This window comes from Pseudophryne corroboree, chromosome 4, assembly GCF_028390025.1.
Source record: "Pseudophryne corroboree isolate aPseCor3 chromosome 4, aPseCor3.hap2, whole genome shotgun sequence".
Taxonomy (NCBI): Eukaryota; Metazoa; Chordata; class Amphibia; order Anura; family Myobatrachidae; genus Pseudophryne; species Pseudophryne corroboree.
Window position 1 is genome coordinate 735,130,220 of NC_086447.1, and position 24,284 is coordinate 735,154,503.

At 43.6% G+C, this 24,284-nt stretch overlaps 1 protein-coding gene and 1 long non-coding RNA gene across 9 annotated transcripts in view; one reads left to right on the forward strand and one right to left on the reverse strand.

Annotated features, from left to right (window-relative positions):
* Window positions 1-24,284, reverse strand: part of LOC134910261 (uncharacterized) — a 1,286,324-nt gene that overhangs the window by 56,197 nt on the left and 1,205,843 nt on the right. Inside the window, exons 10-11 of the long non-coding RNA XR_010176155.1 lie at window positions 10,108-10,290; window positions 748-882 (exon numbers count right to left, since the gene is read on the reverse strand). This is a non-coding gene — a long non-coding RNA (uncharacterized LOC134910261). The remainder of the gene's footprint in view (window positions 1-747; window positions 883-10,107; window positions 10,291-24,284) is intronic.
* Window positions 12,115-24,284, forward strand: part of BCL2L11 (BCL2 like 11) — a 57,169-nt gene continuing 44,999 nt past the window's right edge. Inside the window, exons 1-2 of one of the 8 annotated variants that reach the window (XM_063918090.1) lie at window positions 12,115-12,585; window positions 23,488-23,884. In XM_063918090.1, coding sequence (XP_063774160.1) covers window positions 23,503-23,884 — 382 coding nt within the window. In that variant the 5' untranslated portion in view covers window positions 12,115-12,585; window positions 23,488-23,502. The other 7 variants (XM_063918092.1, XM_063918095.1, XM_063918089.1 and 4 more) reach the window with 7 other exon arrangements.

A 24,284-nucleotide genomic window follows, 5' to 3' on the forward strand; every position in this document is an offset into this window, starting at 1 on the left:
TTAATTTTTTCCACAAGGAAGCCAAAGCAGCCCGTCCCCTCAGGTCCCACCGCCCATAGGCAGCTGCCTAATGGAAGCGCCGGCCCTGTCTGCAGTAGCTGCAGAGATCAATCTTTGCAATCTGGATGTTTGCAAATTTGGCAGCATCGCATCCCCCAGAGAGATGGGGATGATGCTGGCGGGAATGGAGGGATCGGAGATATCTGCTGCCGTCCCTCCTACATAAAATACTTAATATTTGCGGTTAACCCCTACCTAAAAACGTGTGTTTTCAGGTGTTAAGCCGCAAATATGCAATGATAAATGGATCTATTGGGCTGAACAGTATTTGTACGAAGGACCAGTAGTTGGGAGGGACAAACTCTTAGTTTCAAACACAATATAGAATAGCATAAGGTTTACTCAAGATCAAGAGTCAAAAAAATTCTACACTACGATACATTTACATTGTATTGAGACCATTAGGAATTCCCTGTTTTTTTCCATCCTTATTTCATTTTTTGCATGTATAGCACATCAAGTACATTACTTTGCAGGAACGTTTAAGCAAAAGTCTATTATCATTACCATCAGTAGAAAATGACACACATTAAGAGTTATGAGCAAATTTGGCCCTTGGCAAAACCATGTTTCACTTCTTTTTAAATCAGCAGCCTAGAGATTTAGATGGGAGGGGCATGTCCTATCTGAACTCTTACTATCTAAACTTAAAGCTGCACAGTATTTGTGGGATACATGTGTTTTTACCTGCTTCAGCCGTGGGTCGGGAAGCTGGAGATATCCCAGGTGACTGCTCCTGTTTATATGTTGTATCGGCATTACATCGCAACCGTGATGCTTAACGTAACTGGGAACCTCTTGCATCCAGTGCAGAAAAAGGAGCTACAAGGAAGAGTAAAGAAGAGCCCTAATGTAAGTAAAGTACTGCAGTGGTCACATGGGGGGCAATGATATAACAATGGTGGCAATATATATTTAAAAATAAAGGTGGTGCTGATAATATTTTGTATTTTACTGAAGGGCACACATATTTAAAAACTGAGGGGACACACACTTCTAAAGGAGTCACATATTGTTATTAGGCTAAATGGGGGCACATTTTATTATTCTCTTTCATCTAGGGATCTTCTTATTAGATTAATGGGGCCATTGATAAATATTATTATACTAAATCGGGCATACATTAGATTTATTACAGTAAATGGGGCACATACTAGTAGTATTATTAGTAGTAGTATTAGTATTCTACTAAAGGGAGCACATTCATTATTTGGCTAAAGGGGCATATATTGTCATTCTATTAGACGGGGACATATTATTTGGCTAAAAGGGGCACAGATTGTTATTACACCATTAAAAGAGGACATTATCATTATTTTACTACTAAAGGGGCATATATTATTATTATTTAAGTAAAAGGGGACACATTATTAATAGCATTATTATTTCACTACTAAAGGGGCACATATTATTATTATCATTATTATTATTATTATTATTATTATTATACTAAAGGAGCACATATTATTATTATTATTATACTAAAGGGGCACATCATATTATTATTATTATTATTATTAGGCTAATGGGGCACAGATTATTATTATTTCACTAAAATGGAACACATTATTAATAGTATTAGTATAATAAGAATTATTCTTATTATTATTATTACACTACTAAAGGGGCACAGATTATTATTTACTACTACTACTACTAGTACTACTACTATTATTATTTTTCTAAAGGGAGCTCAGATTGTTGTTCGTATTATTGGCATAGATTATTATTATTAATCTATAAATGGCTTTATATTATTATTATTATTAAGCTAAAGGGGACACATAATATTAATATTCTACTAAAGAAAACACATTATTATTATTATTATTATTATTATTATTATTATTATTATTATTATTATTTGATAAAGCGGCACAGATTATTATTATTTGACTAAACATGGGGCACATTATTATTATCCTACTAAAGGGACCTTGTATTATTACTAGACTAAAGGGCCACATCTAAGATTTTACGGGGAATTTAATTAGCTGGGGTAATTTATCGTGGGCTAATTGATCCCCCGGCAATATCCAATTAGTCCCAAAGGCAGCACGACACCAAGTCTTAAAGATAAAAAAAGTGCCCTGGTTTTGCAAATGCGACCGCAAAAACATATAGGTTCGGGAACTTATCCCAGATCCTATGTGTTTTCACCTGAAAATTGGTCACAATTGAATTGCCCAAATAAAAACATTTGCCAAAATTTTTTGGTAAAAGTCAGTTTTTTTTTTTTTTCAGGGCTGATTAAATTCACCCTTATTACACTGAAGGAGTGAAATATTATTATTATTATTTTATTTTCCCCCTGGCACACACCGGCCAGGGATGCTAGGGAACCAGAATAGGGTCAATACTTCTTAGCCAGGGCATCCTTAGATGTGGATGCCCCAGAATGGCGGCTGTTTTCCTTAAAACCTCGTGAGATTTAGGGGATTTTACACTGCCAGCTCGGCTCCTAAACAGCTGAATTGTAACTTCTGTGGTTTGGAAGGAAAATCGCCAAGATTCAAAACTAGTGCTAAACACAACTTTTAATAATATCTAACCAGAATAAAAAGTCCAATTGAACCCTAATAAAGAATACTGCTAAAACCAGCAGACACAGCTACTTATAGCAAATGTTTTACCTTTTTTTAAATTATTTTAATTTTATATGTTGCTCTTTGTTTTTTCCTCCAAGCAAACCATGTTATGTTAATTGTCCTAATGTTCTATTTTATGACCCTATACCTGATGCCGCTACCTTGGAATTTTGCATGCTTTTCTTTCACTTAATATTCTATAACTTGACACCTGGCATACTGTACAGCAGAGGTTCTCAAACTCGGTCCTCGGGGGCACACACAGTGCATGTTTTGTAGGTCTCCTCACAGAATCGCAAGTGAAATAATTAGCTCCACCTGTGGACCTTTTAAAATGTGTCAGTGAGTAATTAATACACCTGTGCACCTGCTGGGTTACCTGCAAAACATGCACTGTGTGTGCCCCCGAGGACCGAGTTTGAGAACCTCTGCTGTACAGTATACCCCTTTAGAAATCTGGACAATACATTAAGGGAAGTCTGTTTAATTACCTGTTTGGTTAGACAGTCTGCAATGTTTCATATGCTATATCAGGCCTGGCCAACCTGTGGCTCTCCAGCTGTTGTAAAACTACAAGTCCCAGCATGCCCTCCCACAGTTTTGCTATTAAGGAATGCTGAAACTGTGGAAGGGGATGCTGGGACATGTAATTTCACAACAGCTGGAGAGCCACAGGTTGGTCAGGCCTGTGCTATATCTGTCTGTCTGTCTTTCTGTCTGTCTATATACACACGACACACACATACACACATAAAGACTTTAAGTCCCTGTGTTTCATCATTCATTACGGCATTATTAGTTTCCCATAAACTTTTAACTGTAATCTGTTCTATTGTATAATATCTGTGTTTATATGTATTATCCTTTATTTATATAAACATACAAATTCCACACAGATCGAACCAACACCCTTATAGCCTCTTAACAGGTTCACAGTAGTAATTTATTTTCACCAGCTTAACTAACAAAACATAATTTATACTACTGTTTGCACTGTGTGTTATCCTGGTTTGTGTATGTTTTGATGTGTTGAGTGGTGCAGTGGGCCGAGTATACAGACGCCAATGTGTTTTATGCAGCAGTGCTGTGTCTGTTAATCTGAGTCTGTAGAGTTTTACGTTGTGTCCTTTGTGGAATGAGCACACCCACCCAGTGGCTGGCCTTTTCATTGCATTCAACAGTCCAACACTGCCCAGCATGCAAACAAATAAATGTATTTGCACTCCTTGCATTGTAACTTGGTTTGTCCCAGAAAAAAAATTGCTCCTTTTCGGTGTTTTCAGCTGCGGATTGGCCATAGGGCTCACCATGAAGATTCCTCTTAGGCTGACTTGTCTGTGGGGCCTGTTTTGTGTGATGTCATGTGCCTCCCCCCCCCCCTTTGCCCACATGACATGCAGACCACAGCACTTAGTACACTGCACTGTCCCTATTCATTGTGTTACTCCATCTCTGCAGTACAGCAACTCTGCCATCCAGTGGTGCTGCCATGACTACACAGTATGTTATACCTCTTGTGCTACCCATGTCGGGTCACTTCTACAAAATTTTACAGGGCCACTTTTAGTTCCCAATCCGCCCCTGTTCTCAGACACAGCAAAGAGAAGGCTCAAGGAGGCTGCAATTGGATACAATCAGACCCTATGTGGAGGGATCTCCCCCTGTCAACAGACCCAACCGCCACATCAAACCACACCCCCATTAGGGCTGCTTCCATAAATTTCCCAGGCTGGTTTTCTATCCCAATCTGCCCCTGTGTGCTTTCCTCTAAATTGCTGAACCCAAGTGCAAAAATATACTTTGGGCCCACCTCCTCCACCCCACCCCAAGTACATTATATGCAACATACCTATGGATGTCGAAGTGACAGGGATGGGCAGAGTGATAGAGGTAGTGGGCGACAGGAAGATCCAGTGGATGGCAAAGAAAAACGGTGGCAGTGGGTGACGGGTACAAGCACGCAGTCCTCCATGGTGCGGAGAACAGAGGAACTTTACCTTGGTGGGGGCGGGAACTCAGCGGCCTTTGATCTGACTTTCCTCAGTTTGGAACTCGGTCAGGCAGGCTCTGCCAGTTGCCTTTACTTCACAGACAGATGTAAACCAAGAAGAATTCACTGTTGTCTACAAATTAGAGTGAGTCTGCGGCTGTAATCATCAATGCTGACAGGCAGCAGGACTCCCCTATTAGTCCAGCCCAGATGGCAGAGTGATGCGGCTGCACATACACAAGGTCATCCCCAACTCCCTAAGTAGTGACAGGTCCCTCAGGCAGTGGTGCCCACTTTTCCACCTGTGCTGGGCAAGTTGCCTGACATTGCTCAAACTGGTAAGGTGGCAGGCCAGGGGAAAACTCATTGCTGGTCTGGGCAGCAGTGGGGCCCCTTAGTCCCCAAGGGACCTGGTGCAATGGACCTGCTGCACCACTGATAGTCCGGCTTCTGCTGGGAATGCTGGTCACCTGCATTGTGTTGCAGATGCTACCTCGCCAAGCTTGTCTGCCACTGAGAGCAACACTTATGAACTGCAGGTCGTGAGAGACTATTCCCATTCTAATTGCTCAGTAAGCTTCATCTGTTCCTGATCATTGGTGAATCAGAGGAAGTACTGGGCTAGTTAAACCCAGAAGCCTTCTGTTTCCTTGATTATTGTCGCTGTCCTTGTGATCTTGCCTTGCTACTATTGTTGCCTGGGTAGTGTGAGTCAGCCTGTCCCGGGTCTCTACTCCATTACAGCTTGTTTACCTGTGCTCTATACTGCCTCTGATTACCTGATTCCTTCCTCTCTATTACACACAAGTAATTGTATATGTCAATAAAATAACAACAATCTTTATATGAGCCACTGGTTTGTGACAGAGACATCTGCTGAGGTAGCACAGTGCCCATGGCTTTAGGTGGGCCTACTCTGTGTGGTCCAAGCTTTTTATCTGTGCTTTTAGTGAAAACGATGTGTCTCTTATTGGTGCTGTTGCATGGAGAGAACGGTTCTGTGCCTTCAGAACTGGCCACAGCCAATTCTTTTACTGTTCTACAGACATGAGCTTTCCAATGAAATGAAGTATTGTTACCCAATACCTTGACTGCTATGTGCTCTTTATTTTCTCAGGACGTTCCCAGTTTTTATCTTTAGAATCAGTTCGCTATGAGCCTATTAATCACGTATAGAATCCTGACAACTTGTCACCAGAGCAGTAGTATCTAGCACTCCCAACATGATCTGAAGATTCATTTTAGTAGAGTGATGAAATGTTAGACTTGAGAAAATAGGTGTCCTGGTTTTGGCACATCACTCAGGGTCGTTTGAAGAGCAAAGCAATGGAGGATCATTTTATAGTTCCCAATCAGCTTGTGAATAAATTATATGGATTAGCAAAAAAATAGTTGTCCATGAGAAAATTCTGTCATTACTTGTTACCAATAAGATATCAGTAAGATAACAGATGGGGAGTCCTGACCGCATTCTTCTGCGCTGTTACTTACAGTAACTAATACACTTTCTTTACACTCATTACAACTTTTTCAATTGAAAAGGTACAAGTATAAATTACATTTATTTTTTTCCATACCTGACAATGTTTTATTACTTTGTTCAACTTTATAGATTAGTTCCGAGGACTGATTGGAAATACCTCAGGCCCCAGAGTTTGTATATGGCATTTTATAGTGCACCTCGATGTTTCCTGACATCTTCTTATTAGCGATGAAATATACTGACTAGAAATGTTTGTGCTCTGTGACATACTGCCTGTATAGTGTGTGGGTGAGTATACAGTAGTAGGTAACCACAAGCTAAATGTAATTATGTTAACATGTGGTGTGTTTCATATGTGTGGGTTTACAAGATGTATTTTTTTGCAGAAGAATATAATGTGTATTTAAATAATGAAATAAACACTTCATAAACTGATTTTCAGATTACAGGATTATTCAGTAATTTGTGTACTTAAGTAAAAGAAAAAGACTGTACCTATCATCTACCATGAATCTTGTTACAAACACAGAATTAAAGCTTTTGTTCGCATGTATTTTTAATTGATCATGATTTATGTAGTATTACCATGGTGACCATATTACACAGAGTACTGAATTTATTACCATGGTGACCATATTATACAGAGTACAGAACTTGTTACCATGGTGATTATATTACACAGAGTATAGAGCGTGCTACCATGGTAACCGTACGACACAGTTTATAGTGCTTGTCTCTGCTACATAAAATAATCTGCATTAGGAATTCCTAATTTTCTATTTGGAACCAACATAATTGACAGTCATAATAATGCCACTGGGTGGTTTATAGAGCACCTGTTGTCTACATGACTAGTGTAAAGGCTGTGCTTTCCATGATGTAACGGTATATGACAAAGTGTATGACATGAAATGTGGTAATGGCCACAGCAACTTTATTAACAAATAGCAAACAAACATTACATTACATCAACTTGCTAATAACCCCACAAAAATAAAGTTCTTCTAGACAAGAGTTTCACTGAGCTGCCGCCACGTTAATCCATGCTCTGCCATCTGCACTACCTCAACAGGGCACCCGCACCAGACTATCGCTACAGACCCTGTACAGACATAAAAGCATCACTGTCTTATTAGTAATCACTAATTCTCAGCCGCCAGTGGTAGGCAACTCACACACCACTATTTCCAAGGATCGCCTTCTGCCTAATTGCTGTATGATTCACCATCTACAACAAAGATAAGAGATGTCACCCCTTAGCTAGATGCTTGGTGTCTGCGTATTCCCACCCTTCCCCTTAACTAATCTGACTACTCCCCCCAGACCATCCAATGTAACCCTTCACAGCTTACCTCACCAGACCCCTCTTCTTTCAGCTAGGATCGTGCCATATCCCCCTTCCTGCAAAGTATTGTCTGTCTCCAAGGGTCTCTCATAGTACAGAGTCATTTTATAGAGTTGGACCAATATTTATGAAAATTCTGTCAATTGTGGTGTTAATGGGTATTCCTGAGGCATGAGGCATACACTAGCTCTTAGTGAACTGAGAGGCTGTGATCTTATCTTACCCAAGGCGCATAGACAAAGTGTTAATTTTAACTACATAATAAGAACCACTCTTATAAGTTTCCTAAAATACATTTATAATCTAACTGTACAAATGTAATGCACTTATTACAACTAGATAATGCAGCACATGCTAACAGCAATTTTACAGAGAGTGTTTTTCCTTCCAATGACTTTGAGTTTGATGTATTGGTGTGTAATACCCTCCTGCAATTATACTAAACACATTGGGGTTCATTCCAAACTGATCGCACGCTGCCGTTTTTCGCAGTGCAGCGATCAGGTCACTACTGCGCATGCGTATGCACCGCAATGCGCAGGCGCGTCGTACGGGTACAAAGCGGATCGTTGCTGTGCGATGGATTTAACGAAAAATCCATTCGCATGGGCGATCGCAAAGAGATTGACAGTAAGAAGGCTTTTATGGGTGTCAACTGACCGTTTTCTGGGAGTGTTTGGAAAAACGCAGGCGTGTCCAAGCGTTTGCAGGACGGGTGTCTGACGTCAATTCCGGGACTGGAAAGGCTGAAGTGATCGCAAGGTCTAAGTAAGTTCTGAGCTACTCATAAACTGCACAAACTATTTGTGTACCGCTCGGCTGCACATGCAATCGCACCCTTGCACAGCAAATATACACTCCCCAGTGGGCGGTGACAATGCGTTCGCACGGCTGCAAAAAGTAGCTAGCGAGCGATCAACTTGGAATGACCCCCACTGTCCTCTCCAACCTAATTCTGTACGTTACAGCTATCTCTTTAGGGGCCAGATGTACTAAGCCTAAAAAGTGATAAATATCACTGTGATAAAGTACCAGCCAATTGGCTCCTAACTGTCATTTTTCAAACACAGCCTGTGACATGGCAGTTAGGAGCCGATTGGCTGGTGCTTTATCACAGTGATATTTATCACTTTTCAGGCTTAGTACATCTCCCCCTAGATGAGAAGCCAGAGATTTCCTCATTGCCCTGGGATATGACATAAACATATGTGCTGCATTTAGCTGTAGCCTGTGCACAGCACAGAGCCGAGCGTTGTCTATCCCAGGACTACAACAATAACCCACTGCGTACACGACTGGCAAACACAAGGGCAGCCAGGCAGCAAAGTGTTTAGTAATAATTGCAGGACATCAGTTACACACCAGTAACTAAAACTCTAGAGAAGGTGGCAACCCATTAACCCAAAGTTCTAAACAAACTGAAAACTCTCATCTCCAAAAAGCAAATTATGGTCATTTTCAGACTATAAAAAGTGCAGTTTTCCAGCACAGCTTAACCATCTCAGTACCATGATGTACGTAGTATTTACAGTGATACATGTCCCACACTTAGACATCATATTAATATTTTTTTACATTGTAGGTTAGGCAGATAAGAGCATTTTTTTTCTACCCTCTTATTTTTGGAATTTAGGGATTCGGTTTTACTCGGTTCTCAAAACGGCATCTTATTGCCTATCCAAAACACGTGACATCCGTGAGCCAATAAGATGCCGTTTTGAGAACCGAGTAAAACCGAGTAAAACCGAATCCGCTCATCACTAGAGTTTACCCACATTCTAAATATATTTTTATGACCAAAAAAATCCTCTGACCACCTTCTGTCCTGCATTTCTCCCCCCAATAAAGAAAAAAAATTATATATATACACACACACACACACACACACACACACACATATATATAAATATATATATATATTCACATATGTATGTGTGTACACACACACACACACACACACACACACACACACACATTACATAGTACATATACAGTCTCCCTCTCCAGATCTGTCTACAGTGATAACTAATAAGCAGAATGTCATAGCATTTTGTGGTTTTACTACTCAAGGTTTGGGGAGATGGATTCCATGAGAAAAAAAAGTTGTTCCAAAATCTGCTGGTAAGGGGAAATATATTATTATACACGGTAATATGCATGAATACTGTATGTACCAAGAAATAAATAAACCAAACCTGAAATTACATTTTACATTTGTCATTTTCCTCTTTGTAAAAACTGAAAAAGAAACTGAACTGACCTAAAATGTACATTTTAATTGAGAATCTAAAAAGTGCACACTGTATTTAAGAGCAAAAAAAATGCACAAAAGTAATATTTTTTTCCCATCACTAGAGAGCTATAAAGGCACAGTGCGAATATCACTTGCATATACAGTAGGTTTACTGTTACAAATAGGTCTCAGTCTACCAGATCACACTTTATTTGTGAAGTTTAAAGGATGCAATTACCTAGTACAATGTTAAATATATATTTTTTTTTTCAGAATCCCTGTGCTCATGCTTTCAGTTGTGTAATTGTCTGTATCTCATATGCACACAGATCCCTTCCCTTTTTTTTATTGCACTTTTATTTTGTTACATTTTTTCCCCATGGCTTGAAAATGCATAAAAATACTCACTGACAAAAGCTTGTCTTCTATGCAGATTTGATGAATGTTTCATATGTACTTTATGGTGAATTCGTTATCTCTTTGTTTTACATGCAGCTTAGTGATTTCACTTGCAGATTTAACACATTTTGCATTTGGATTACTGGGTAAGAAATGAGCGAAGTATACATCTGTCATTCTACTGCCTGGGACCTACAGGAGGATGCATAGTTTTATTGAAGTTCACTTATTCTATTTTTCAGTATACATCATGTTCCCAGGTCTGCACAGAATTCATGTGAAAGATAAATATGTGAATGAGCTTTAAATGTTTCATGATTAGTTGAACATTAGTTTGCAATGAACAAAAGCAGCGATGATTACAGTGCAGACAGAGCCATCTGAGTTTTATACATATATATGTGTGTGTGTGTGTGTGTGTATATATATATATATATATATATATATATCATTATTATTATTATTATTATTATTATTATTATTTTGTCCCAATATTAAATCATTTATAGCTAGGTTGGTGGAAGTTCCTTAAACAATTTTGAATAGACTCACCCATCCAGAGATGAGAGGAAGGATCAGCAGACATTGGTAGACAATTATGAAATGTTTTATTTATTAAGAAATGTACATCATGTGTAAGAGTCCAGGCTTATTTCTGGATGGGTATATAGCTAGCTAGATATAAAAAATATTGAGAGAGAGAGAGAGAGAGAGAGAGAGAGAGATGCGTCCCAGGAACATATGTACTACCTTAAGTATAAAAACCACATAAACTAGTTAAATCTCTGGCTCTCTTTATATTACTGGACAATTACTTAAAGGTTACAATGGATACAATTACGTTCAGCCAGAAATAAAACATTAGGCATACTAAAGGTACAACTTATTAATTCGTGTTAGTTTACCCTTCGATGTAACGCGTTTACCGCACACTATCCACACCCGACTGGTGTCAGACATTGCCCATACTGCCCCGTCCTTCTGGGTAAAGTGTGTTCAGTGTGTTATACCCTGGTATCTAATAATCTGATGTATAGCTGTTATATTATATATACACACTGTACATGGAGTCTACCTCAGTGCTGACACCGTGATTAGCAGCCACAGTCATAGCTTCATCCAGTCACAATAATGGCAATGCGGCTAGAACGGAACGCACGGGTCAGGCACAGCCCGCACACTATGCACGGGTCAGGCACAGCCCGCACACTAGTTACAGGGACCCTGATAGCTGACACACAGTACAGCCCGGGCACAGGGCACTGACACCCGCGGGTAGCTGCTCACGCTTGTATTATAACTTTGGTTCTATTTAATATTTAAAACGTAGTAATGTCCCGGGTCCGGCTGCAGTGACTGGGCAGCTCTACGCACACAGCACAGTGTACACAGTGGAGAGCACGCTCTGCAGGGTGTGTGACAGTGAGTACACATGTATGACGGCTGTCCCTGCACACGCGATAATGATGATGAGTGCAAGTGCTGGTAGCGGCGATAACATGATGACACCCGGACATGCCCCGCACCATACCATATACCCCCCAGTACCGGCACGGTGGTATACTGGCGGTGACACTGGGGCAATAGTTACTCCGCTTTATGTGTCTCATACACCGGCGCTCCCGGGCACTGTGCAGCCGCCGCCGCCATATACTGATACATGTAATAATAACAGTGACATCACGTGTGCCGGCCACACATCTAATACAACAGAACGACTGCTAGAGGCACAGATACATAGAGGATAGGTAGGTAGACAGATGGTAAGTAGGTAGATAGGTACTAGGTAGGTAGGTAGGTAGGAGTACACTGCCTGTGGTGCCGGCGCTGTACTCTCCCCCGTACTACATGCCATCACACAGCCACATGCTGATGATGACGCTGCGGGCACTGGCTGTACACCACCCACCCGGCACTGACACACGGTATATGATGACACCAGTAGCGGCCGCGCAGTGAGCCAGGCCGGGGCAGGTGGGGTGTCCGCTGTCAGGGGAGCCGGGGCACCTGTGTGCTGCAGCCGGCCTATGACGCGGTGTTTACACGCACACACTCCTCCATACACGTGTTACTGTCACACATGCGGGCCGGGTGACCTGCTGTGTGCCCGGTGCGGGTGTCGGGTCCCCAGCTGCCCGGGTGCCTGTCAGGTACGGAGGCGGAGCTATACAGTGCCTGTGTCTCACCCCATAGCCCCGCCTCCTCCATCTTCCCCTCCCAATCTCTCTCTACCAAGGGCAGAGAGGAGGGAAATGTCGGGCCAATCAGAGAGAGCTCGCTGTAACCCGGCCGATGTGATTGGCTGTGCGGCTTGGGAGCGGGGCGGGCCGCTGTGTTGCCTGTAGCGGGAGGTTATGTGAGGTGTCTGGCGGGTGACAGTGCTATGTATCATCACAGCGCCCGGGGATTAGTGTGACTCCGCCGTCCTACTACCGGGAGCAGCAGCAGCATGGCGTCACCTCAGCGAATAGCGGCGGATGTGTGCAGGTAAGTGTCCTCCTGTCACCCACCCTTCCCGGTGTGTCCCCCTCATACCCGCTGTGTATCACACACATCGCCGTCACCGAGCTGCTGCGGGCAGGGCTCCTGTGCCCCGGTACATGTGCTGCAGCCGCCGCTGTCCTCGCAGCTGTGTGTGCGGCACATCCTATGTCACAGCGCACTGTCCGTGTTGTGGGTCAGGGGATAGATGGGGGGTGAGAGTTCGGGTACACAGGGTTGCTGGTATGGCGCTGCTACATACATTGCTACCGGCGGGCAATGCTCGGGCATCGGGCGAGGCAGCACCGCACAGTGGGCTCCCGGGCGTGTGGCAGGCGGGTGTCGGTGCTTCCCCAGCTGTGCTCGGCCCCTCTGACAGGTGTCGGCTGACAGTTGGCTGTGATCAGCCAGGCGCAGAGCCCGGGGAGGGGATGGCAGGCGGGGGGCAGCCCGGTGCCTGCTGCTGCTGCTGCGGTATAGGAGGGGTCCCGGCCACACTGCCTGACACTGACACCATGCGTGTAAGTACATCAGACGTCACCGCTGTATAATACCGACTCTATCTATCTATCTATCTATCTATCTATCTATCTATCTATCTATCTATCTATCTATCTATCTATGTGACAGCAATCAGTGTTATACGCAGCAGGTGTGCCTGGCAGCACGTATGTTGCGGTGTGGGCACTGGCTATGTGTTACACATGTGCTCCCATGACTGTGTTATGTGTAGCAGCAGCAGCAGGCAGAGAGATATCCCCCATTGCTGCCTCCCTGTATCTCTACCACCCGACTGCTATCAGCAGCGTCATATTTGGCCATTCTGGGCACTGTGCTGGGATGAGTGCGGTTACAGCGCAGGGATAGATAGCCCTGTGCATCATATACATTGTGTCTGCAGAAGTGTGTCACAGTGACTAGTCCCCCCAGGCTCTGGTAACTTTCTGTTCTCTATGGGTGATTCAACACTTTACAGCTGGAAGATTTCAGGGTAATGAGGACAGATGTGCTGTAGTGTTTTGGGGAGAAATACATGGTGTTATTATGTAGCCAAGAACTGAATAAGGATGTCTAAGCTCACATCATTTAGCAGACATAGGCGAAAAGTACAATATGCACTAAGACTGAGGAGCAACAGACCAAATACATGATATTCAAGATGCATATTTCTGTACATAATTGGTAAGGAGTATATGAAAGCAAGAGCTATAAAGGATACGGAAGAGACATGATGCAAAAAATGAAAATCACAAACTATTTTTTTTTACCAAATCTGGATTACATAATTTGTACAGATAATTCTCTAATGTGAAAGTGCAACTAGGTCAGTTTTCTGTCTCTGTAGATTCAAATGGATAATTACACGACTAGAAATCTTTTCTATAGCATAACTGTCCAATTAGTTATGTCGTTCAGAACTTTACATACAGGAAAGAATTGGTAATTCACTTAGGAGAAAATTTTATCAAAACGCAGTGAGATAAGGCAGCAGCAACCAATCAGCTCCTAGTTGCCATTTTTCAATGACAGCCTGTAAATGACATAAGCCGATTGAATGGTACTTTATCTCTCTCTCCAAGCTTTGCTAAATCTCCCCCTTGGTAAAATCAGCTTTTTGAGAAAGCTGGAAGCATTGTGCCATGAGCTGAAATTTAGGTCCGTAAAACGTCTGTTATCAGTATCACTAACGTTGTAGTAAGGTAGTCATAGCGTCTGTGATAGGACTCGTATAACTTTTTCTTACAGCGGTGACATTAAATACTAGGATATTTTCGATGTATGCAATGTGTAAGAATATTTTAATGTCTAGAAGTCGCTTACGTCTCTCAGAGTGAAAGGTTATTTCCACCTGTAAGCATCTGAGGCTGTCACCCTGCATTGCCAGTTTCAGCAATTAACTGTTTGTTTGCTTGATATCATTGCAGTTATAAGAAAAAAGTAATTTTATTTCCATGTAAGCCCCTAAATAATGTAGTTTTCACTTATTAGCGAACACTTTCATAGTGGTAGTGATTTTATTAACCTAAAATTCACTGCTCTCAGCCAATATGTAATGTCCATGAGCTGGCGGTGTATATTATTAGCAAGGCAAGTCTGTAAGCGGCTTGCTTACACTGATAGCCTGTGGTTGATGACTCATATTGATTACTTGAAATGTAGTTGTTACTCATGGAATTGATTTCATCGTAAGCATATTTTTGTATGTTCTTTTTATGTTTGTAAAGAAAAATCACACTGTACTTTTCCTACCACCTTCTTAATGTGACTCCCAGCACTGTATTGGCGGGATTACCAACAGACCTGCCCGGTGCTATAAACCTGCCAGGTCATTCTCAGCCCATAAAATGCCACCTGTGACACCATGGAAAGGTCCCCCTGGCTGCATGACATCATGTAGTGGTTTAGGTGAATACATACAATCATTCTAGGCATGGTTTATGTGCAGTGAAGTTTTATTTAGATTCCCTGTAGATTATTAATAAATATTTTTGTGGATACTGCTGTTTGCTGCATATGTATCAGATATGCTGCACGTAACCATATACAGGGGAAGGTTCCCATTAACATTTGTTTTTATTATTATTTATACTCCAATGTTTCTAATGAAACACGTCTTGGACAGAGAACACAACATAATATTCATACCATAATTTGTTTTATAGGGCAACATGTAACAAATACAAATAACATAATTGCTCCATCCTTTCATATGTTTCTCATCACAGCATTGGGTATTACAATATACATATCTTCCAATACAATAGCTCCCCAGCGATGAAATTACCATTAATAGAAAGTACAATGCTTGCTTAATTTAACCAAGAAGTAACTTTTGAGTTACACCAGGAACACATCAGAACGATGTGTAGGTCGGTGACGGGAACTTGCATTGACAAGTGTATACACACCTGCAGATGCAGGGGGGCACCGGGGGATGATGGCATAATTAGCAATGTCTTCTTGTTTACCCTGCAGCAGGACCGACCAGCAGACATCGCTAACGACCGTGGGAGCGCGCAAATTGGGCCCAGAAACAACAAATCGGCCAGTATCGGCTTAGTGTGTAGCCAGCTTTAGGACTATATATGGGGAGAGTGGGTCCAATGTTTTACTCTGCAAGAACAAATAGTAAAAGAAAATATTACTTAAAAAATTGAGATGCGGTTATGTGACCGGCGGTCGGGAGATCGCAAGGGGCTTTGTTGCGCTCGCCCGTCGTCAGCACTCTAAACACCAGGATCCCAGCGTCGGTATAGTGACCAGCGGTATCCCAACCGCCAGTCACCCATGACCAACCCTAAACATTTCCCTAAATCAGGCATTGCCAACCTCGGTCCTCAAGGCACACTAGAACAGTGCAGGTATTAGTGATATCCAGGCTTCAACACAGATAGTGAAATCAAAATAACTGAGGTACTTATTAAGTCACCTGTGCTCAAGCATGGATATCACTAAAATCTGGACTGGGCTGTTTCACACTACAAGGTGTACACCGGATGGCAAAAAGCCGGACAAACTTTGCCCGGCTTTTTACCATCTGGCAGGGTCGTTCACACACAACGGCTTTGAGCCGTGTGTAATGATGTGCGCATGCGCAGCAGCGGCTAAAAAAAAGTGTGTGTGAAAGCTCCCCTTCACACACAGGGTTCTCTGCCTACAAAGACGGCACGGCAGCCGGACTTTCAGTAGATATTTCCAGCTGCAACCCGGCAGCCGGGCCGGGTGAAAGGACCCTACACCTTACGTTGTTAATTACAATACCGGTACGGCTTTTTTCCGCCCGGCAAAAGCCGCCGAGTGTGAAACACACGAGCCGGCTTTTCCCGTGCTGGCATTGTAATTAACAGTGTGAGGTATAGTGTCCTTTCACACTGTGTGGCCCCGGCTCGGAAATATCCACTGGAAGGTCCGGCTGCCGGGCCGGGCCCGTGCCGTCTTTGCAGCCAGTGGGCCGTGTGTGTGAAGGGGAGCTTTCACAAACACAACGGTTTTTTTTCAAGATGTGTCGAATGCTGCGCATGCGCACAGCATCACACATGGCTTAAAACCGTTGTGTGTGAAAGACCCTCCCGGATGGCAAAAAGCCAGAAGTTTGTCTGGCTTTTTGCCATCCGGGAGAAACCAGCGCGTGTGATGCAGCCCTTAGTGTGCCTTGAGGACAGATGTTGGAAATGCCTGCCCTAAATGTTGTCCCTATGAGCATTACACCTGCTTACCACATAATGGAGGGTATGTATTACCTGCACATATTGTGAAGATATAACTCTTCCTGCTTGGCCTCTTTTCTGAGGCAAAGCAGGAAGAAGCAGCACCGTGATGTATTAACATCACGGATGCCGTAGTGTGGGGGGTGAAAACTCCCTCCTCCCGCGATCACTGCTAGAGTCCACAACGCATCAGCCTAGTGCTGTATCTCACCTCGGCCGGCTCTACTGGGCATACGCGAGATCTTGCTACTCTTACGAGATCTGAAGCCGCCGCAACTAGGGACAACGCTGTCCTTGGTGTGTTGTATGGGCAATGACACCTCCAGCTATCAAAATTAATAGCTGCAGTTCTCAGAATGTCCGTGCTACTGACCGTTCATACATATATAGCCCTGCGCATCGGCGCACTGTCTTTTAGATAGCAGTGCCGATAATGACAGGGGCACACACTGCCTCATTAATACATGGTGGGAAGCGGTATCAGTGCACATACCGTGCACTGATACCACCCTCCCCTACATAACGCTGCATAATTCATCCAACTCTGTCTTTTACAAGAACTCATGGCACCAGTTTTTTTTCTTTTAGCAGTTGATACTGTATTTGTAGCTGCTGTCCAATCCACTGCCCCTCACAATGAAACATTGCTTTCACATGCTGGCTGGAAAACGCAAGTCTTTTTTTGCATGTACTATGGCACCTGTACTGGAGCTTTGCAAATTATGCAATCTGAATCACAAACACAGACCCTAGACCAGAGGTTCTCAAACTCGGTCCTCGGGGGCACACACAGTGCATGTTTTGCAGGTAACCCAGTAGGTGCACAGGTGTATTAATTACTCACGGACACATTTTAAAAGGTCCACAGGTGGAACTAATTATTTCACTTGCGATTCTGTGAGGAGACCTGCAAAACATGCACTGTGTGTGCCCCCGAGGACCGAGTTTGAGAACCTCTGCCCTAGACCCTCCAGCATGACCCTTTTGTCAGTTACAAAATGCTGGTCTCCTGGACTTCCCTTGTAATGTATGATTGCCATCACCTGTGGGGTGAAACGCCTTTCTTATCAATTAACTAAATCAACACAGGTGAAGGCAATTATAATTTGAGGGGAGTCCAGGAGCAGAATATTTGTACCTGATGGAGAGTCTGCAAGCAATGAACTGTACTCACTGTGGTTTTTACAAACACCTGGTGGATTACAGATGCTGTAAAATGGCATGAGAGCATCGTCCATTTGTATCTTAATGTACTCAAAGTATGCAATACATGTATGTAATCAAAATAAGGTTTCCTGGCCAACGGTACGATACATATCGGTCGGCCGTACACACGGAATATATTGTTCACGACCACAGTTAAGGGCCCTACACATTTAATGATACAGCCGATGGGCGACCCGGCGGCGGGGGGAGTAAAGTTTCTTCACTCCTCCCCGTCACCCGGCTCCATAGAAGTGCAGGCAAATATGGACGAGATCGTCCATATTGACCTGCATGCACAGGCGACGGGGCACCAGCGATGAACGAGCGCAGGGCCACGCATCGTTCATCGCTGGTGCCTCCACACTCAAAGATATGAACGGTATCTCGTTCATTAATGAACGAGATCGTTCATTTGAGAATTATCGCCCAGTGTGTAGGGCCTATTAGAATACATGCCGTCATGGTAGATGCTAGAACCAAGTGGGCTAAAGGACCTCTGAAGTCAGGGGTAGGAGCTACTTGCATTAGGGGGTCAAGCCATGAATAGATCGTGATATTTGACAAGTTGCCATAGTCCTGCAGCGCAGTCGGATGCAGTTTCCTTTATCAGACCGTTACACGAGGGTTAGAATCCAGTGGCCCAGCTATAAGGGGTGCAGGGTGTGCACACAGGCCCCTAGTGCAAGTAACACTTCAGTTCAGTGGTTGTCATATCCAGTCTCCCCTACAGGCCCTGTTTTATGGATTTCTTTAACTGGGCACAGGTGAGGTAATGTAGTTTTCAAAGTTCAGTAATGATCCCGTCTGCTTCTAGACAGAAATGCTGAAAACATGACCAGCGTCCAGTTAATGTTTTCCCTGGCATGTCACCACGCACATAGCAGGACACAGGGTCATCTCTACGGTTCTGGTATGAATGGTCGACCATGTTATGGTCGACAGTCATTAGGTCGACCACTATTGGTCGACATTGACATGGTCGACACATGAAAATGGTCGACACGAAAGGTCATGAGTTTTTTTTTACTTTTTTTGGTGTCGTTTTTTGCGTAAAGTGACTGGGAACCCCAATTAGTGCACCGCTTCGCTCGCCATGCTTCGGGCATGGTGCCTTCGCTCTGCTACCGCTTCGCTCGGCACACTTTACCGTTCCAATCGTAGTCCATGTGGATCGTAATGTATGGAAAAGTTTCCCAAAAGAAAAAAAAGTTAAAAAACTCATGTCGACCTTTTCATGTGTCGACCATGTCAATGTCGACCAATAGTGGTCGACCATAACCTGGTCGACCATGTGAACGGATACCCATCTCTACACACAGCAGCACTACCATACCCTCCAACATGACCCGCCCCACTAGGTACAAAATGCTCTGTTTCTGGACTTCCCTCTTAATTTATTATTGCCATCACCTGTGAAGAAACAGCTTTCATATCATTTAACTAGTTCAACACAGGTGATGGAAATCCTAAATTAAGAGGGAAGTCCAGAAACAGAGCATTTTGTACCTAGTGGGGCGGGTCATGTTGGAGGGTCTGCACTACGCTGACTGGCGTCCTGCGGCAGCAGCCCTGTCTGTACTCTGTATGCGCGCCCGGCGCGGCAAGGGTGTATGTGTATGATGACGCAGCGCCGGCGGGAGACGGATAGGCAACGCCTCTCACGCACACGTGACCCCGCACGAGCCGCTCCTGCCGCCGCGAGAACAGACAAGAGAATGAGAGAGAAAAAAACGTGTAAACAATCCTCCGCGCGCCTGCTGCAGACGGGAGAACTGGCGGCTGTGCTGGGGGGGCGGGACTATGGGAGGGGGATTTCCCGACTTGAAGATCGGCGGTTGGTCGTTTCCGCGACAATCGCACGGTTCGACCAATGAGCTGGGAGAGGCTGTTTTGCCTGACGTCACAATGGCTTGCGAGGACATCGCTGTGGTACAGCAACAGTATTCCCTGCCAGCTTCGGAGAGGATCGGATCCCCGGCGCCCGGTGCTGCGCTCACTGCAACTCACTCTGCTCCCGGCTCACCTCCACCCAGTCCCCGCTCATCCGGTGGGATGGCCACGGTTCCCGAGCTGTGATGTAAGTGGTGCCGTGTCCTGTCCGCGCTCCGCCTGTGATTGCTCCCGTGTTCCCGGACCTTTGTCACCCGTACATGGGACGCTGCTGCAGTGTGCAGCCCACCCCTCCCTGACAGAATAACCTGGCTCCTGGAGCTGTAACGCCGGCTGACTGGCATGTGTATATATGTACAGTATGTGTGATGAGGGTCCCCCGTCCTGGACACGTAGCATCACCCTGTAGGAGTGACAGCAGCCCCCGGAGCACAGCAGGGCGCCGGCCGGTCACGGCTGCCCTCCTGCAGGCTGATCAGCGCACAGGCATAGGAAGCATTGGCAGGGATCCATGTCTAGGTTCCATAGTAACTCCTGTATGTTATTCCCAGGTACAATAGCGGAGAGCGCTGGTGACTGCTGTGTATATGTAGTGTGAACATTGCTCAGCATCCAGTGTGTGGCCAGACATGATGGAGTCGTTGCCCTACATCGAGTAACATTATATTGCCGTATTTTGTATATTTGGAAACAGCCACAAGTATTTCTGACGCTTTATTTGCGTCTATGGGCGATATTCAGTTGTATGAAAAGTCAGTTTGGTGTCTGTATTTTTCTGTCTATTACATAGGAAAAAATAGACACCCAACCGGCTCTTCAAACAATGTAATCCCCCACCCCCCCTTATATAAGTGTAGCCCGATTTTGTGTATTGCACCCCTGTATTCCCTGTATGCCACTGATGTCTCATCTGGTAGCTGGTTGGGAAATTTTAAAGCCACTTTGACTCATAAACCAGAACACAAGTACCTGACAGTATAGAAGGTACAGTATTCTAGTCACAAACTATGCTTTTTTTTATGGTCTAGCTCCAAGTCCTGCACAGTCCTCAATGGCACAAGTCACAGATGTGTGTAAATTAGGATAACTTTTATTTTGTGACTGCAACTGTTGTGATTGATGTAAGCCTACAGCTCTGGTGTATGTTTTATGCAGTATGCTTTGTGGCCGGCGTGGCTCCAGCATTCGCCTGTGGAGCCATATTGTTGTTGTGCAGTGCACAACTTAGTTATGTGTCACTTTTACTCCCTCCTTCACCATACTATCAGCCTATTGTGACGCACTTACTACAACTCTCTAGCCGCTGCCAAACCTCTCCTAGACTTGCTGTGCTCAGCACTTCAGGGAGAACAATAGCGCTGGATCAGGGAGTGCTGCCAGCCAGCTCACCAGAGAATCTCCGCAAACATCAGAACCGCAGCAGGAACTGTTCACATTTCAGCACACACCCCCCCCCCCCCAATCTTGTAATGATCTGGAAAATCAGCCTATTAATATTTCATGACTGCTGATGCAACTCTTCAAGAATACAGGCTGAAACCAACCTTAGCTTTCACCCCGGTGACCTTATGTAAGTGAGGAGATGCAAAATGCATTCTCCAGACTGCTAAACACAAGCTAAGTTGCTGCAACAAAACAAAAAGAATGCTTTCAGATTTTTTTGGGTTGGTTTATTTGCCCCTATGCCCTCCCCCACTCCCCATATAATTTAGCTCCATTAATGTTGTTGAGACTGGATTTAGTTGTAACAACTGTTACGAATTGTCATGTTTGACATGTTCATATTCTATTCTGCCACCCCAGACCTGTAATATCAAGTTGATACAGTCTTGTTGAAGCTCTGTCACAGTGTGTCCCATGGGTACAGACATGACCTGACATGATCATCGTAGAACGTTTAGGGACTTTCCTCGTGTCCATCAGGTTATCTAACTTTATGCACTGTTCCATGTTCTTTTTGGGTCCATCACAACAAAAGATTGAGTGCTGCCATGCTAACGTGAATTTAAAGGTCTGTAAATAAGTGATCATTGTCCAACTCTTTCTAGACTGAGAAGCATCCAATCAGTGCTTATTTACCCTATAAGTTTGTCTCCAGTGTTTGGCACTCTGAGAAACATAACGTGTGTATGTGTTTTGCTTTTATTTGTGGTTATGTACAATGCTACATGTGCAGATTAGGCTTTTATATGGCAATTTATGCAGAAAGTATCTGTGCACAGTGTGTCATGTCACAGGACTACAGATTTTGGAAAACTTGTCTTGGTTTAATTTGTAAGAGTTTTATGTTGGGCGGGCAGCCTTGGCATATTGCCGGTGCTTATCTGGATCTATTATGATCCCGCTAGGACTTTCACTTGTGGCAAGATTATATTAATACTGCACTTTCAGTGGCTTTCAGATGACTAAAATTGTGTTTAGAATAGTGCAATGACTATTTCGGGTTTGTCATTTTGTCCACCGCTAACCTAAAGGTGCCGTCCCTGGCAGCTGTGCCTGTGATAGACACAATTTGCAAATTATTTAACCATCCTATTCTTGAATTTACACAAAGGGGGGTAAAACGAGTTGGAATATTATTTGTAGGAAACACAAAACAATTTGACATAGGATAGATAGTGAAATCATCCCAGTCACTTGCACGTTTTGTAATCCAGGTTTTGCAAGGTAACTGTTTACAAAGGGAAATACTTGCTAGTTACATTCTGTATCTGCTCTGTGTGACCTATACCAAAAGAGGAAACTGCATAAATAAATATGGGAAACTTCAAAATAGGAACTTGAATTTTAAATACGAATACAAATCTTTCCTAGGGTTGCCTGAAATGCATGCATTGCATATGTATGTGAAGATCTGTAGCTAAGTGTCCTGTACGTTTATACTTTTATAGATGGTCTTTGAGCATTTGTGGTTCTATGTTTTATTCATCAGTACTGTAATAAATAAGTTATTTTCACTAATGTTCTTGTGCATGTTGTACAGTTTTCCTCTCTGTAAACTGTATTCAATGTAAATTGATTTGTTCAATGATTATGGAAGATGGTGAAGCTTTATAGATCAGTCACTGCAAAGTACAATCCTCCCCTTCTACATCCTGTCTTGACAGTTACTCCCATGTCATTCATTCATTCATACATACATACATACATACATACATACATACATACATACATACATACATATTCAGTATGATTTACCGTCTGTCAGGATGCCGGCCGTCAATATACCGACAGCAGCATCCCGGCCACCAGGATGCTGGCAGCGGGGCGAGCGCAAAAAGTCCCGCTGCGGGCTCGCTGCACTCACCACAGGTTCTATTCCCACTTTATGGGTGTTGTGGACTAGTCCTGTTGCGCCAGTATTACGGCGTCTGGATCCCGTCAGCTGGCAAATGAAACGTATACCATACATACATAGGATTAACCTAATTTATATACAGTGGATTTTTGAGTCTGCAGTTCACCTTCATGAACTCCCCCTGTACTTACCATCTTTTGCTGCCTTGCAGAATTCCACAGTTTAATACACACGTTTATCATCTTTGGATTATGGTTTATGCCAAAATTGTGTGCCTGAATATGCCATTTTGTATTTTATTTACAGAAATAAGAAGACCAAATGGCCAAACAACCAACAGTGTTAAACTCGGAGTGCAGCGGAGGAGACCAGATACAGCCGACACATAGACACACTCCGCACAAGTTTTTCAGAAGAGGGGCCCCCACTTCCCTTGCTAGCCCATTTGAAGGACACCGTTCTGATGAGGGAGCGAGCTCCTCAACCAGTACTCCCTGGGCTCCTAATCTATCGCCTTATAGCCCCAGTTCCTTTGCCAACAGATCTCCGCATTGTATGTTGGTAAGAAGGTCATCTCTTGTCTCCAAAACTTCAAGTGGGTATTTCTCATTTGAAGTGAGTCCGGCACCTGTGTATTGTGATAAAGCCACTCAGACACCGAGCCCACCGTGTCAAGCCTTCAACCACTATTTATCTGAGATGGGTAAGATATTTCTATTTTCTCTGTCAGTTATTTGCCTGTTTTGACAAGGAAGCAGAACTGAATAACCAGAACATTGTGCTCCCTCTGGGTACCACCTACTTAAAATACAGAGGAAAAACTGGCATTAAAGTAAGAATAGCATTATAAAGAGGCTTACATATAATAGAAACTACTATGCCTTTGTCTGCACAATCCCATGGTATAATAAGAGGATGGCAGTCTAAAATGCGTTATTGTATTTTAGTGATGCTATGATTCTATCACACTATTGAGAAGCTTTTGGCTTTTTTCAGGGTATTACAGGAACGTATCTTAGCATTTACATTGGTAGGAGTCCACTTTCAGGTAGAATGAGGCTTGCAGGATTCCTGTGCTCTGCTACTTAACTGAGGGACTGTCA